General features: G+C 41.0%; 1 protein-coding gene across 1 annotated transcript in view; it reads right to left on the minus strand.

Annotated features, from left to right (window-relative positions):
* Positions 1-15,568, minus strand: part of LOC127646120 (unconventional myosin-X-like) — a 111,842-nt gene that overhangs the window by 31,760 nt on the left and 64,514 nt on the right. The window contains exons 7-25 of the mRNA XM_052129570.1: positions 14,742-14,866; positions 11,155-11,168; positions 10,838-10,922; positions 10,598-10,704; positions 10,367-10,496; positions 10,046-10,164; positions 9,761-9,907; positions 9,008-9,108; positions 8,714-8,780; positions 8,380-8,472; positions 8,165-8,233; positions 7,954-8,036; positions 7,719-7,827; positions 7,472-7,552; positions 7,177-7,301; positions 6,965-7,094; positions 6,706-6,812; positions 1,315-1,588; positions 330-1,127 (exon numbers count right to left, since the gene is read on the minus strand). Of these exons, the coding sequence (XP_051985530.1) occupies positions 330-1,127; positions 1,315-1,588; positions 6,706-6,812; positions 6,965-7,094; positions 7,177-7,301; positions 7,472-7,552; positions 7,719-7,827; positions 7,954-8,036; positions 8,165-8,233; positions 8,380-8,472; positions 8,714-8,780; positions 9,008-9,108; positions 9,761-9,907; positions 10,046-10,164; positions 10,367-10,496; positions 10,598-10,704; positions 10,838-10,922; positions 11,155-11,168; positions 14,742-14,866 (2,764 nt within the window). The remainder of the gene's footprint in view (positions 1-329; positions 1,128-1,314; positions 1,589-6,705; positions 6,813-6,964; positions 7,095-7,176; positions 7,302-7,471; positions 7,553-7,718; positions 7,828-7,953; positions 8,037-8,164; positions 8,234-8,379; positions 8,473-8,713; positions 8,781-9,007; positions 9,109-9,760; positions 9,908-10,045; positions 10,165-10,366; positions 10,497-10,597; positions 10,705-10,837; positions 10,923-11,154; positions 11,169-14,741; positions 14,867-15,568) is intronic.

A 15,568-nucleotide genomic window follows, 5' to 3' on the forward strand; every position in this document is an offset into this window, starting at 1 on the left:
AGTAGTGGGAACTGGGCATGCCAAATTGGGGAGAGAAATTAAAATTAATAAAAATAAATAAATAATAATAAAAAAAACATTACTGATTCATCTGATTCATCCCTAACAAAAGAAATACTGTATATATTTTAAGGGTTAGAACAGGTAGAAATAGCTCCTTAAGGTCACCACTTTTTACAGTGTTTCCATTTGTATTCTGCAGAAGAAATAAAAAAGTCATATGGGATTGGAATGACATTAAGGTGAGTAACTAATAACAGAATTTTCATTTAAGAGTGAACTATTCCTCGAAGACACGTGTGTGTGCATATATTTTGTATGTAACTCACTGAATCTGAGCTGCGGTTGTAGGACTCCTGGCTTGCGTTAGTGCAGGTAGACTTGCGCGCATGCTCTACGTCCGTTGCTGCAGTGCTGCTCTGTCCATCCTCCAGGTCATCCTGGTCATAGTCCGACTCGCCGTCCCCTGGAACACTGTAGATGGGTTCCTCTGAGTCAAGCAGAGACTCCACTGCAGTCAGCCTGCTGCTGCATTCCACGTCCTCTCCTTCTTTCTTCCCATCAATCTCTGTAGCTGATTTAGCTTCCTCTGGCTTTCCAACTTCCTTTTTGGTTTCACCTGGGAGAGGGGGAGGAGGTGGAGGAGGAGGTGGCGGAGGAGCCCCAGGTGGAGCGTTGGGTGCGGATGAGGCCACCATGCCTTCAGCAAAAGCAGGTGGTGGAGGAGGCAGTGTGGCAAGGATCTCCTGATCTACAGGGCCTTCTGCAGGAGGAGGGAACTCTTGAAGTGGTATGCACTCTTCATCTGCGTGGAAGCCTTCATCTACCTCTTCCTCGGAGGTGGTGGTGGTGGTGGTGGTTGTCGGTCTGGAGGTGGATTGCTTAGGATCACCAGGTATGACATCTGGGCCTCCGGTGTCAAGCAGGTCGAGGAACTCAGTGGCGGCGCGAGATGCCTGTTTTTTCTGACGCAGGATCTCAGCGTCGCGGCGTAAACGGAGTTCCTGTTTGGAGCTCTCACACAGCATTGACACTCCGTCCTCTCTCTGCTTCTGAAGACGCTCGATCTCTCGTTCCAAACGCAGGATCTCCTCCATCTGACGGCTCTCCTCAGTAGACCGTGGAGACTGAGGGAGAGAGATGGAGGAAGAGAGAGGAGAGAGAAGAGACATTAGATAAAAAACAAACATTAGGAATCCTATGTGAGTCCCATGTGAATGGTGACTGAGGCTAACAATCACATTTTGTGCTCCATAGTGTAAATGATGACAGGATTTTTAGATTTTGGTGACCTAGCCCTGTAAAGTCACTCACCTCTTTCTCTCCTTCCTTTTCCTCTTCATCTTTCTTATTTTGCTCTCCCACTGTTGTCTTCCCCACCTCTTCTTTCTTTCTCCTCTCCTCCTCCTCTTTCTTCCACTTTTGCTCTCGTAGTTTGCGGCAGATTCCTCGAACCACTTGCCCTCGTCTGTGTTTTTGGAGGACCAGCACAGCTGAACGTTTTCGCAGATATCGTTGTTTATAGAGATGAGCGCGGTAGTTCTTCTGGATGGTAACAATGCAGGCCAGAGCCTTCTTGAAGTTCTTTCTGTTGTGGGAATATAGTTCATACTCCCTTAGAAAAACCTATTTAGCATCCTTTGGCAGAGGACAGTAGTCGAAAGCTAAGAGACACTTGGCACAAAAAACTAAAATCTAAAGGTCTGATATTGATCATTTGTGTCATGTCAAGCTGCGTATTAACATTCAGAGATTAGGCAGTCATACATACACAACATTTTTAGTTATTGTAGTCTTGTTGTCTTTCCTTGAATATGCTGGCAGCATTGGTTACAAGTATTTTCCGAGAGTGACATGAAAGAAAATCTAATCTCTGCAGAACTGCCTAGGCATTTTAGTCACTTTAAGCCTACTTCAGGAAAGTAAAGAAACAAAACATATATAATTACTGAAATATATATATTTTTTCATGAGATTAATAAAAACAAATGTGTGTGTTAATTTTTCTAAATCATGATTAATGCATTTACTGTTTACACAGCATAAACCAGCATAAACACTGGTTGGAAGGGCAAAACCTTTGTGATGTGTCCACCTGGAATCATTAAACTGACGGAAACACCACAAATACACACAGCAGTGATTCAGCGTCAGTGATAAAGTGATAGGGAAATCCTCTTTATGCTATTTGTTGTACAAAACAAGCCTAAATGGAACTTGTGACAGAAATCAAGTATTTTTAAGCCTCTGTAAGGCACATTTTAATTACTACAGTAGCACGCCAAGTCTTAAATATCAACAAAATGCATGAAACATTTTTGTCTGCAAGCGCTTTGCAGAGTTCAAAGTGGCGCAGACGCCCTGGCGCTAATCATCAATGCAGCTTCACGATTGCTGTAACAAAGTGGATAGCCACAGTCTGCTGGGTGATTAATATTGTGGAGGATGAGAGTTTAAGAGATTTAATGCCCATTGTAATGAATATGCAACATATGGGGAGACTAGTTCTTTCAGTTAGTCAAACTCCCACTTAGACTTTAAACTTTTCCCAATGTTTCTGGAATTGTTGCTATTTTAGAGCATTTTTATCTTATACTGTGGAAAATTTTAATAAAGCATTATATTGTTACATATTGTTTCGTTTTCTTTCTTAAGAAGGAAATAAATGCAGTTTGACAGGAAACAAAGTTGACGGTCCAAAAAGAACACTGAGTCAGTACCAAAGTAATCCACATGTCTCCTGACGATCAATTAATGTCTTCTGAAGTGAATCGATACATTTGTGTGAAACACTAATCACTAATTAAAACTTTATTAACTTAAAAAAATAGCTTCTTGTAAACACTGAATGCCTCAAGTCGCTTTTGTGTGACGTCATCACATTTGTGCGTTCACGCGAGAATTCAGAAGTTTCTATATGTTTACCACATAGAATGTACTTCACGTGAGAATTAGGTCAATTCAAACAGCTACAGAGAGCTGGCAGAGGCGCCAATTTAAATAAAAAAAACATTTAAATGAGTGATTTTCATTTCACACCAACATATCGATTCACTTCCGAAGTCATTACTTAATTGACTGGAGTCGTGTGGATTATTTTGTTGCTGCCTAAATATGCTTTTTGGACCATAAAAAATTGGTGTCCATTCACTTGCATTGGATGAAGCTAAAAACCTGGGTTCCCCGTCTGTCGCTGTCTCGATGTTGTGTTTGGAGAAGCGACACTAGGGGTCTCTCTTGAGTGCCGAATATGCCTCTGATCTATGAAAAAAGGCCAATGAGAAGTTGTCAAACAGTATTTGCATACCCCGCCCCCGGACATATGGGTATAAAGGCGAGAAAATACTATGAGTTCATTCAGAAGTTTTCTTCGGAGCGGATGGTTGTGCATGCTGTTTGCTACGAGTCACACCTGTTCCTGTATTCCTCTGACGCTCTGCATGCTGTTGGATTGACGGGCGCATTACTCCTTCTTTGCACGGCAGTGCAATTTTCCCCTGGGCACTTCGGAGTTATTTAAAAGAGTGATTTCTCTAAAAGAGTAAATTTTCACTTAAAGAGCAATAACACAGCGGCGCAGAACGTCCTTTTCAGGACGCATCTTTTTAAAGATGCCTTTCCGCCCCTGTGTAGTTCCTGGATGCGGTAGAGTGCTCTCCGCTTCAGATGGCCACAGGCGTTGTCTTGTGTGTCTGGGCAGCGATCACACCGAGGCTGCGTTTGTGGAATGTTCATGCTCTCACTGCGAGGGCATGACCATGGCAACGTTGTGGTCGCGGCTCGCTATCAATAGAAAGCAAGCCACTCCAGCCGCCCCCCGCATTGCTCCTTCTTCCCACAGGATTGAGGACGATGCGGCTGGCGCTGGAGGCAATCTGGGGATGGCAGCGGGTGCAGCTCCGCCGGGTACGCGCCCTCGGACCACCTGCCCCCGGCAAGCTCATTGACTCCTGTCCGTGCTCGAGGCAACAGCAGCTCGCTTACAGCCAGCCTGCCTATCCTCTGGAGCTCGAGGTGGATGAGCTCGCCGCTGCATCGGAGAGCGCGGTATCTGACGCGGATGACTCCCCTGGGCTGCCGCCTTCGGGCCAGCATGCCCAGGCTGAGGCTGACGCTCAGATGACCGACATGCTTTTCCAGGCCGCCGCCAGCGTGGGCTTGGACTGGAACCCTCCGTCCTCCCCACAGCCATCGTGGTTGGATGACTAGTTCCTGGGGTCTGGGCGCCACTCACAGCCACGTCCCCCCCCGGTCCCGTTTTTCCCGGAGGTGCATGATGAGCTGACATCATCGTGGAGAGCACCCATCTTCACTCGTAACAAAGCCAATCGCTCTGCTCTCGCTACCATCGACGGCGGAGTGGCCCACGGGTACACGCCGATTCCCCGGTGGATAGGGCTGTTGCGCTCCACCTGTGTCCTGGAAACCCTACCACCTGGCGGGGTCACCCAGTGCTCCCTTCCAAGGCCTGTAGGACAACATCCTTGCTGACTGCGAAGGCCTACAGTGCTGCCGGACATGCCGCTTCCGCCCTGCACACCATGGCCCTCTGCAAGTCCACCAGGCCAAGGAACTCAAAGAGCTGCACGTGGGTAGCCCTGATCCCGATGTGCTGCAGGAACTGCGCTCAGCGAGCAACCTCGCCTTTAGAGCCATGAAGGTCACAGCGCAGTCACTCGGTCAGGCGATGGCCATGCTCGTGGTCCAGGAACGTCATCTGTGGCTGAACTTGGTTGAGATGTGTGAGACCGACAAGACTTGCTTTCTCGACGCCCCAGTCTCCCAGTTCGGCCTCTTCAGCAACACCGTCGAGGACTTCAACCAGCAGTTCTCCACGGTGAAGAAACAGATGGAGGCCATCTCTCACATCCTGCCCTGCCGCAAGTCTGCCGCCATGGGCCATGCCCCGTCTGCCTGTGAAGAAACACCAGGCTGCTCCGCCACAACCTGGGCCCAGCTCTCAGCCCACACGTCGAGCGCCCCGCAGGAAGCAGACGCCCCCCCGTCTCACGGACCGCCTCGAGGACCCAGAAGGCTCCCAGGTGCTCCTAAGACGTTTTGTTGAATTCATTTCATTTGCCGTCCCCCCTAGACGGGGCTGTGGTACCCAAATTCTCAATAATAGAGCTTTCCTCTGTGTCACCTGGCACGCAAATTCCATTCTCACAGCACTCTGCCGCCAGATCTCAACAGTCCCGGCATGCTGGACGTGGAGCCCCCACCTTCAGCCCCACGACTGTACACTCCCGCCACATGCCACGACTCGCCCGTCGTCTCCTCCTTTGGAGCCAGCAGCGACTCAGGTCCCCGGCAACCTCAATGTGGTAGCGGACACAATATCACGACAACGCTTGCCCAGCGGAGAGTGGAGGCTTCACCCCCAGTCGGTCCAGCTGATTTGAGAATGGTTCGGCAAGGCCCAGGTAGACCTGTTTGCCTCCCGAGAGACCTCCCACTGCCTGCTCTGGTATGCCCAAACAGAGGCTCCCCTTGGGACAGACGCATTGGCACACAGCTGGCCTGTGGGGCTGCGCAAGTACACATTTCCCCCAGTGAGCCTTCTTGCACAGGTGCTGTGCAAGGTCAGGGAGGACGAGGAGCAAGTCACCCTAGTGGCCCCTTACTGGCCCACCCGGGCCTGGTTCTCGGACCTCGTACTCCTCACGACAGCCCCTCCCTGGCGAATTCCCCTGAGGAAGGACCTTCTTTCTCAGGGACGGGGCATGTTCTGGCATCCGCACCCAGCAAATACTGTCTGCCAACTTCTCATTGGCCTTTTTTCATAGATCAGAGGCATATTCGGCGCCCAAGAGAGACCCCTAGTGTCGCTTCTCCGACACAACGTCTTGCTCCCTCCATCAGGGAACGGAGGTTACATCCGTAACCTAGACGATACATTCCTACAAATCTTTAATCCTGTTCTGATGAAGAAAGAAGGTCATATACATATTGGATGGCCTAAGCGTGAGTAAAAAAAATTCATTTTTGGGTGAACTATTCCTTTAACTGAAAAATTGTGCGATTAATCACAATTATACATATTAGTCAACTGATAGCACTTTTTTTTTTCACTTTAGCTATTAAAACAGATTATATCATGGGGGATACAGACATTTGATAGATTGTGAATAGTGACGGTTAGTGAGTAGGCCTTATTTCTGTGGAAAATATTTGAAAAGCGGGTCCCTGCAAATCCACCGGTAAAGTGACATAGTACAAAAACCCTGGCATCAACTTGCCATCTTTCTCTAAAAGTAACATGGAATTACATCTTTTAAATGTTATTTTTATGGGAGATACAAACTGTAAAATGTCAAATAAAAGAAATAGTCTGAAGTTATCAACAAATAAATGGGATGACCTTGTGTCTTACCTTTAAAACCAATGGATAATTTTATAAAAAACTTATTTGACATGTTTTGGTCAATTTGGAAAGATTTATGTCTTCTCGGAAAACCTTAACAGTGACTCTTTTATAGACATAGTAGTTAATAAAAGTGTATAGATAATTAAAGAGGGTAATATTCTTTAAGTATATGGAGTTGTATTTAAATTGTTTTTATTTATTTACTACATCTGATTTCTATTATGTTTGAGAAATATGTTTGACATCACTGGAAACCTGAGCAAATGCTAATATAAGTGCTGCAAATGAATCAGCATCCAAGTAATTATGTGCAAAAGCCAAGAAATGCACACACACACCTTGCTATATATCTCAGAAGATAGGCTCGTATGATCAGTCCAGCTTTGCTTCGGACATCATCTCGCTCCTTCTCCAGCTTCTGTTCGAGAGGCTCCTTTAGAAACACCTAGAGGTGAAAGGTTATCATAGGTCAGTGCCATCGGACATAGCACATGCATGTGTGCCTAGCTTTAATACCTCAAAACAGTGAAAAGAGAGCCAATAGAGGAAGAGAGGGAAGAGACATAAGGACAGTTATAAAAAAAAAAGGTCACTCACCTTGGTCTTTCCAATCTGCCACTCTTTCTTGGTGTGGTCATAGATGGTCAGTAGATCTATGCTCTTCTTCTTTTCATCTCCATTTGAAGCCACAGCCGACTTTTCTTTATCCTTCAGGATAATCTTATATCTTATGTACACACAAAATACAATAAATGCCTCCTGAAAAACATGAGTCCACAAAAACTCATGCAACTCTGTGTAGCATTTACCTGCTAAAGAAGTCTTTAAATGTGCGTCGGACAGGGAATCCAGCTCTGCGGATCTTTACTGTCTCTAACATACCAGAGTAACTCAACTGATTCAGAACAACTTCTGGGTCAAACTTGCTTGGATTCTATAGCAGAGAAAAAAAAAATAGGTGAAAGGCATTTATAACCCTGTGTGAAGAAGAATATGCCATTATTTATTTAAAAAAAGCATTGAGTGGTTTTGAAAGAGCACAGAAATCGAATTGATGATGACATCACATCTTGCATTCTCATTGGTTCATTAGACGGCTCTCACCTTGTCCATATTTGGTTTGATGCAACGCACAAAGAAGGGGTTGGACACACTGAGAGTTGCCATTAGAGAATGAAGAGAGTCCTGAGTAACAGGAGAGACACAGCCAATTAAATATCTTAAATCATTGAGACATTGAAAGTTATTATTTTGGAAATGAATGGCCAGGACAGAACACTGCTTTGTTGTCTGAGAATTTAGTTCCAATACAAATAAAAAATAATACATTTTGAAGGGAGATGTAACTCACTCTGAACTGAGAGCTGACAGTGGGCTTTTTTCTCGCTGTGCCCATCTTCAGAGTCTCCTCGTTATTCCTGCTGCTCACTTGCTCAAACAGGTCATAGATGAAATCCAGTCTGCACACACATACACAATAACCCATAGGTTAACTGAGAATGCAATGTCAGTGTTTTTGCAATGTACACAAAAGTATAAAAGCCTCAGAATGTTGTGTTTGTGTACTGTAAGTGTCTGTGTCTTACCTACTATCCTTTAGCATGTTTAGGATATCATCTCTAAATGTGTCTCTGTTCTTTTCTAAAATCCCTCTCACATCATATAAAACCTACAAAGAGACAAAATATAAAGATAAAAAGGTGAACTAGAAAAATAAGAGGGAGCAAGGGATGGCTGGATGGATGGATGTAGCAGTTGTAAAGACACCAAATAATACACAAACACACTTTCACTTACCTCTCCAGCATAGTGCTTTATACCAAACTGATGGTCCGCCAGTCTGGGTTTCACATAGTAGGGATTGGTCTATGGAGAAATTTAAATATATATACATGGTAGTGTGACAATAAAGTGATTTGATTTATTTAATAGAGCATGTTTATGTTATCCTGCAAAAAGCACTGGTGAACAACTGGGTCAAATGTATTATGTAAGATGAGGATTTAACTCACAGAGTGTCTGCTGTGTAGTTTTTCTAGTAGGGTGAAATCAGTGCCTTTGGGAAATCGGCTCTCCTCATTAACCAGAGCTATCATGCCCAGTTTCTGCACAAACACATCATAAAATAAAACATGTTAACCAATACATATCTGAGACAAGTGGAATATTCAAACTGAACTGAACTGAACTGAATGAACAAATTAATGCATGAATGAATGAATGAATGAATGAATGAATTAATTATGGAAGGAATTAGTGACTGAGACCAACCAAAACAATCTAAAAGAATACAGTCAGGATACATAAATCTGAAAAGTTCCCTAATGATGACAGAGATTTGTTTACCTTCTCTATCAGATCCAGACATTCTGCATTGTCCATCCAGTCAATCGCTTCCCAATGAATGGCTTCCCTGTAAGAAAGTCTATCAGTCTTTGCACAATTTATTAAAGCTTAAAAAAAAATTCAAAGGTTTAAATTAGCTTTACAGCTGATGTTTTAATGTTTAAGACATAAAAGTTACAATAATTTGTAAGAATAGATGTATTAGAAGCCTGAATTTGTTTATAGCATGTTAATAATCATGTTATAGCATGCAACCATCATTTAAAATTGCTATAACATGTTATCAGACTTTACCTGTTGTACTCCAGTTGCTCTAGAGAGAAAATGTGCTTGTTGAAATATTCTTGCAGTTTCTCATTGGCGTAATTAATGTTGAACTGCTCAAAACGGTTCACCTTCAGAACACACAGTCTTTGGGTTAGATTTCATTAAAAATATGAGCGTGTGTGTCTATGACCCTGTTTACACCTGGTATTAAGTTGCGCTTCGGGTGATCGATCACATGTGATCAGTGCTAAATATAAGTCTAAACGGGGTCTAAAATGTTTTTTGATCAGGTCACAGAAACCACATACAAATGTGGTCCATCAACAAGAATTTAAACTTGGGGACATTTTGGGAGCATCTTTAAAAGTATATAACCTTCCGATCACAAATTTTTCACTAAAATAATGGATAATTCTGCTTGACATGTTGCGTTTGTACTTAGATTAAATTTGATCCGCATCTATGAGAAACACACCTGATATTTTTTGCACTTTCTTTCTCTTTTCTGACATTGTTGTACTTTAATATCATGCAGTAACACACTGACATAGTGACTGATGTACTGTATGTTGTCATGAACCAGAGAACTTCCCCTGCAAATCCGAACACAAGTGGTCACAGGAGACGCATTCAGCAACCAGGAGTAAACAGCGATGTGTTTCGCCTAACCACGTGTGATCAGATCAACCAAGACGCATCTTAATACCAGGTGGAAACGGGGTCTATATGTGTAAATGTGCATGTGATTTGTGTGGTTTATGTAGTTTGGGGGCCTCACACCTCAAAGTTCTCAAATCCAAAGATGTCGAGGATTCCAATGGATTTGAAGTTGTCTTTGCCCTTTATCTTCTGGTTAATTCTCATGATGATCCATGAGAAACACTGAGAGTATAGCGCCATGGCAACTGAATCCCGGGAATCTATCGCCTGCCAATCAGAATTAAGAAAAGCAAACAGGATTGATCAGGAGCAGACTATAAGAAGAGTTTTTCTAAGTGTCTTCTTACGTGTCACTATTTGATACAGTGGGCATGAGCAGAAATGTGTGAAATTATGGGTTTGTACCTGTTCCACTGTGAGTGGTGAGCAGATCTCCTCTCCTCTGAGGATCATGGAACGCTGGGTCAGAACCTCAGACAACTGGAAACAGTCCAGACCCAGCAACTCACTCACATTAGTTACAACTGTGGGAAATGTAGAAAGTGAGATTTATTAATACACACACATTAGTGTTTGTAAAATGCCACAGTATTTTGTTCCCGTAGCTCAAATTTTAGAGCATATATTGCAACATCAAGTTTATGGGTTCGATTCACAAGGAGGGAACTGATGGAGTAATAAAATGGGCCAAATGCATAATTTTAAATGAGGAATGACATTTCTCACCCTGTTTGGTGGTGATCTGTGCTCCACCTGCTGTCATGAACTCCACATTGCCAAGCTGCAGAACACCAGACAACAGTTTGAACATATCTGTGATCTCCTCCTCTGTGAACTCCATGACTTTCAGAGCCTCCTACAGAGAGGGAGAGAGACTGAATCATTATGCAATTCTTTATTTAGTTTTTTGACCAGCTCAAGAATGTTTCATCAGATAAACGTAAAACACTTTTGTACCATAACATTGTCGAAAAGCTGCTTGTCATCAAGATTGTGGTCCTTTACACAGCCTGACTGACTCAGGTAGTGAAATGACTCAGGGGGGTCTGCCAGAAAATATGTCTCTAAAAAAAAAAGACAGAGGTCAAATACTTAGGTAGGCTATGACTACTCATTTTCTTTATGTTGATACATGGAGAAGTGCATGACACATCTTGAGTGTGTGTGAATGTATGTGTGTACTGTGCATTCGTTCACCATCTTGACTTTTGTTGGCCCCGGCCAGCAAAGCGTAAAAGATGTGGTAGTTTCTCTCCCCTGGGTTCTGCCTTACCACCCGATTCTGGAACAGATCAGACCACAGATGCTGAGTGAGTGAGAATATCACTTTGGCAAACACTGTTCTTACACAAAATGGTAGTGTAATTCTTCCTTTGACAAGCTATTTGGTGCCAAAACATATGAACAGAACAATGGCCGGTTCTACACTATGCACAGTTTCATATTTTCAACAAAAATGATATGAGATGAACTCTGATAGATGGGTGAGCCATGCAGCAGATTGCAAGGTTTACCTTTTCAAGTAAATCTGGAAGAAAAACATTAAGGAAAATGCAGACACATGAGACAGTTGGTTGTAATATCTTACACTGTTATTCTTTTGTTGTTTTGACCCAAATAAATTAAGTTCAATAAACATAAATAATAACATATTATCTTAATTATGTAATTAGGTTTTCACGATTTTAATCATTTGTCTCATTCTACTGGAATTTTTTAGTTTAATCAATTTATCTGAGCTTGTTTTATTCCATTCTCATTGAATCAATTTGTATACTTAAGTTAAATTAACAAGCCTTTTCACCAAATCAACTCAAAAACATATGTTAAATCAACTTAAATCTCCATTTATTGCTAAATCTTCGATACTGCGAGATGGAAATTACTTTGAATCTAAACACATGTTAGACAAACAATATCACCATAAATGTTGTCCCAACTGGCTTAACGATTTGTCTTAACTAAATATTTTATAAGAAAAAATGTTGCTGATTTGCCAGTATGAATATATTTTTATTGTTAGTTTTAACGGTGGTGCAGCGGTTAGCACTGTCGCCTCACAGCAAGAAGGTCGTGGGTTCAAACCCTGGTTGCCCCGGCCTTTCTGTGTGGAGTTTGCATGTTCTCCCCGTGTCTGCGTGGGCTCTCTCCGGGTACTCCGGCTTCCTCCCACCATCCAAAAAGACATGCAGGCTAGGTTAATTGGTGTCTCCAAAAAAAAAAAAAAATTGCCCTAGGTGTGGATGTGGAGGTGAGTGTGAGTGTATGTCTGTCTATGTGTGGCCCTGTGATGGACTGGTGACCTGTCCAGGGTGTCCCCCGCCTTTCGCCCAATGTTAGCTGGGATAGGCTCCAGCCCCCCGTGACCCTGTACACAGGATAAGCGGTTGACCATGGATGGATGGATGGTGTTATAGGCTTATTGTTTGCTGTTTGCAGAATTTATCTGTGCTGTTGTTGTTGTTTTTCTCATCACTGTTAGTTAATATTTGTGTGATGATGTTCATGGCTCATCTTTTTATTAATGATGTTTGTTGATTGTCACCATTACTAAGGTGTATGTGTCAAGTGTTGAGGTCTATGTGCCTCCCTCACTAGTTACCACATGCTGTTTTTGCTTTGCAATTTGCTAATGCCTTAAAAGGCATTAAAATGCCTAAAACAGTCACGTATACATTACTTAAATCAAAAGGCTTTTCAATAGTTTTACCTGTTTAATTTGTTTGTATTTTATATCAATAACTTGAGTCAAAGCAAAGGCAACACTCTGTATGATTTATAATAGTCCTATACGATTGTTACTTGTCAGACTGTACGATATGAAGGCATCGATATAGCCATGGCACATTGTGTGACATTATGTCAGACTGCACGATATACATCATCCGTGGTCCCAATTGTTCCAATCAGTGAATGTGACTCACGTTACGGGAGCGTTGCGGAATAGAAGCGAAACGGCAAAATTTGCCCACCACGGAGGAGCATTATTTTTCTCTCTCTGAAAGTCAGGACATCAGCATTTCCACTGCTCCAATACCCCTCCATCACAAGCATAGGATAACATTTACAAGAAAGATGGATTTTGTCAAATAGGCCTATAATAAGACTGATCACAAATACAGAAAAGTACAGATGTTGAGAATGAACGAGAGTGCGGGAGGTAGCCTACAGTAATAATGAGCTACCACAAGCAAATATTCATTGAAATAAAAGACTTGTGCCCTGAAAAATTACAAACTTCTCTGTTCACATTGGAGAAAACAAAAAAGGGTGGGTAATAGTACGTCTTTCTACTCTTTTAGATTAGTAACCTATTGGCCACACAAAATTTTGAAAATTCATAAAGGCTGATAATATATCACGCTTGCAAATTCTCTACTGACGATGCACAAACATGATGTAGATTTCAATAATTGTATCCAACTGTATTTGTTGATTTGGATTAAAACGTACCATACTTACCAGTATAAATTGTTAAATCTTTCTATATTATTTTATTTATTTATTTATAAATGAAAATGGAGTGGTGTGAATTTTAACTAAAGAAGTTTTCAGATGTTTAAAGTAAATTTATTACAAGTAAAATAGTAATTAATATAACATTGTAAAAGAAAATGGTTGATAAATGTATTAAAAAAAACAAAAAAAAAAAAAACGGGAAAATGCAATCATTCATTTATTTTCATTTTGTAGCCTAACCTCTGTATTTATTTAATTCAGAGAATAATGCTTTCATATTGCTGACATGTTACACTTTTCTCAAAGTATTTTCTGTTTATTTATTTATATATTTTTTTTTATATAAAATGAAAAGAAGAAAAAACATTGAAAGAGCTTGAGTAAAGTGATAACTGGCACAAATGTTGCTATGGTGGTGCAAACGCGGAGCAGGTTTCTTTCAGGTGGGAGAGAGGAGTGGAATATCTTATGTGGCCGTTGTAATAACAGTCACACTATACGGCTGCGATGTTAAATTTCAGACACTGCCCAAATTTCGTCGGGAGGCTGGAGATCATCGCAAAGGCTATTAATTGGCTATCTGTGAACATATCACACTGAACGTTGTAAGATTGTCGATTTTGCCCTGCGACGAGAGAAATCCCTTAGGATTCCCGAAATTTGTCTCAGACGGCAGAATCATGGCCAAAATCGTACAGTGTGCACCCGCCTTAAGTTAAGTTGGGTCAACCAAACTTTTTTAACTACAGAAAAATTCACTCCACCTTGCTATACTGTCTCAACTAATGTCCATAGAAGAAAAAGGACTAAAGTGTTGTTCTGATTGGTTACTGTGGTTGCTATGAAATTTGTATTGGTCAAGGGTCAACGTTTTATCATTTAATGATTTTATAATTGGTCAGTGTCTAATCCAATGCACAGTGATTGACTGGATGAATGATTCAAATACACTGTAAACCCGAATAAGTTTGCAGAACTCCAAAAATTTGAGGTCATCAATTTTTTTGCAATTTTTTATGTTAATAAATGACAAGTTTAAGTAAGCAGAACTGTCAGATTTTGATTCTGATTTTGTATCATTTGTTCATGCATGTTGATTTTTTTTCTTATCTTGAAATATTGAATAAGCTAACTCATGCATTTTAATGGTACATGCTTTAAATAAAGTTAATTTTGCAATTAATAACCTAAAAAATAACTTAACAATTCAGGATACTTAAAAGGTGTAAGTTTTGTGAACTCAAAAGAAAGAGAAAGTTGTAAATACTCATTAAGGTTAATTTATTTGAACTAATTTGTATTATTAACTTTTCCCTACTCAAAACAATTAATTATTTTGAGCATTAGGGTTTACAGAGTACACTGAAGCCTCTTATTCAGTGACACTGAATAGATTCTATTTATATTTTTTCTATTTTAGAAAAAATAATCTAACCTACAAAATGTGCTCCATGTGACATTTAACATCACTGAATCAACCTGAATACATTAGGTTACACCAACTAAATACATTTTAAGATTTAAATCAGCTATAAATAGCTCCTTAAGGTAACAACTGCAGGTTACCACATTTACAGCATACAGTGGTCTCACTCATAAACAATAAGTGAGTGTAAATGTTTGTGTACAATGAGAAGGATACAGTCGACGATGCATCCTCCCTGGATGTTCCCACTTTGAGAGAAATGAAGCTGGATGAATTTCCCAAAGCGACTGGAGTTGTTGTTATACACTGTTTTGGCATTTCCAAATGCCTCCATAATGGGGCTGCACAAGAGAGATAAAAATGTAAAGGATTTTCTGTGTATGTAAGTGTGTACATGTATGTGGGTTGGAGAATGTGGACAAATCACAAATTCAATTTCAATAGTTTCTCTTACATTGAAAAAACTTTGTAACTTTAAAAATGTTATTCATGTGGTAACATCTACATTAACTGGTTTATTTCAAGAATCGACCTGAATACATTAGAATGAATACAAATAAAACAAATTGTAATGATTAGACCAAGTCTCACTTGTCTGATGTGTCTATTTTTATTTCTCCTAAGAAATTGTAGGAAAAACATCTGAGGCAAAGTTGATGCTCAAATGAATCATAACTGAGAACTACACCAGACCATGAATAGTCTACAGTAGTAGGTATTATGTACGTTGTGACAAAAAATGATTTATGGCCCTGATTTATGGTTTAATTGCTTTACATTTGACCTTTCCCTCCGCCCCCTCCCCTCCCTCGGGCAGTTGTACATGCTGTGATATGACATGTCTGTTCTGATACCCCCATATGTGTATTTAAAAGAGTAGAAAGATTATTAATCTTTAATGGAAAACTAAGATGACAAAAAAAGTAGTATTACGTTTAAAATGATGTCTTTAATGGGGTTTAATGCTTAGTGAAAAAACTGTTTTGTTTTTAAACTTTTGACAAAGAGAAGAAAATGTGTTTTTAAACATCAGGTTGTCTAAC

The sequence above is a fragment of the Xyrauchen texanus genome, chromosome 7 (assembly GCF_025860055.1).
Source record: "Xyrauchen texanus isolate HMW12.3.18 chromosome 7, RBS_HiC_50CHRs, whole genome shotgun sequence".
Lineage (NCBI taxonomy): Eukaryota > Metazoa > Chordata > Actinopteri > Cypriniformes > Catostomidae > Xyrauchen > Xyrauchen texanus.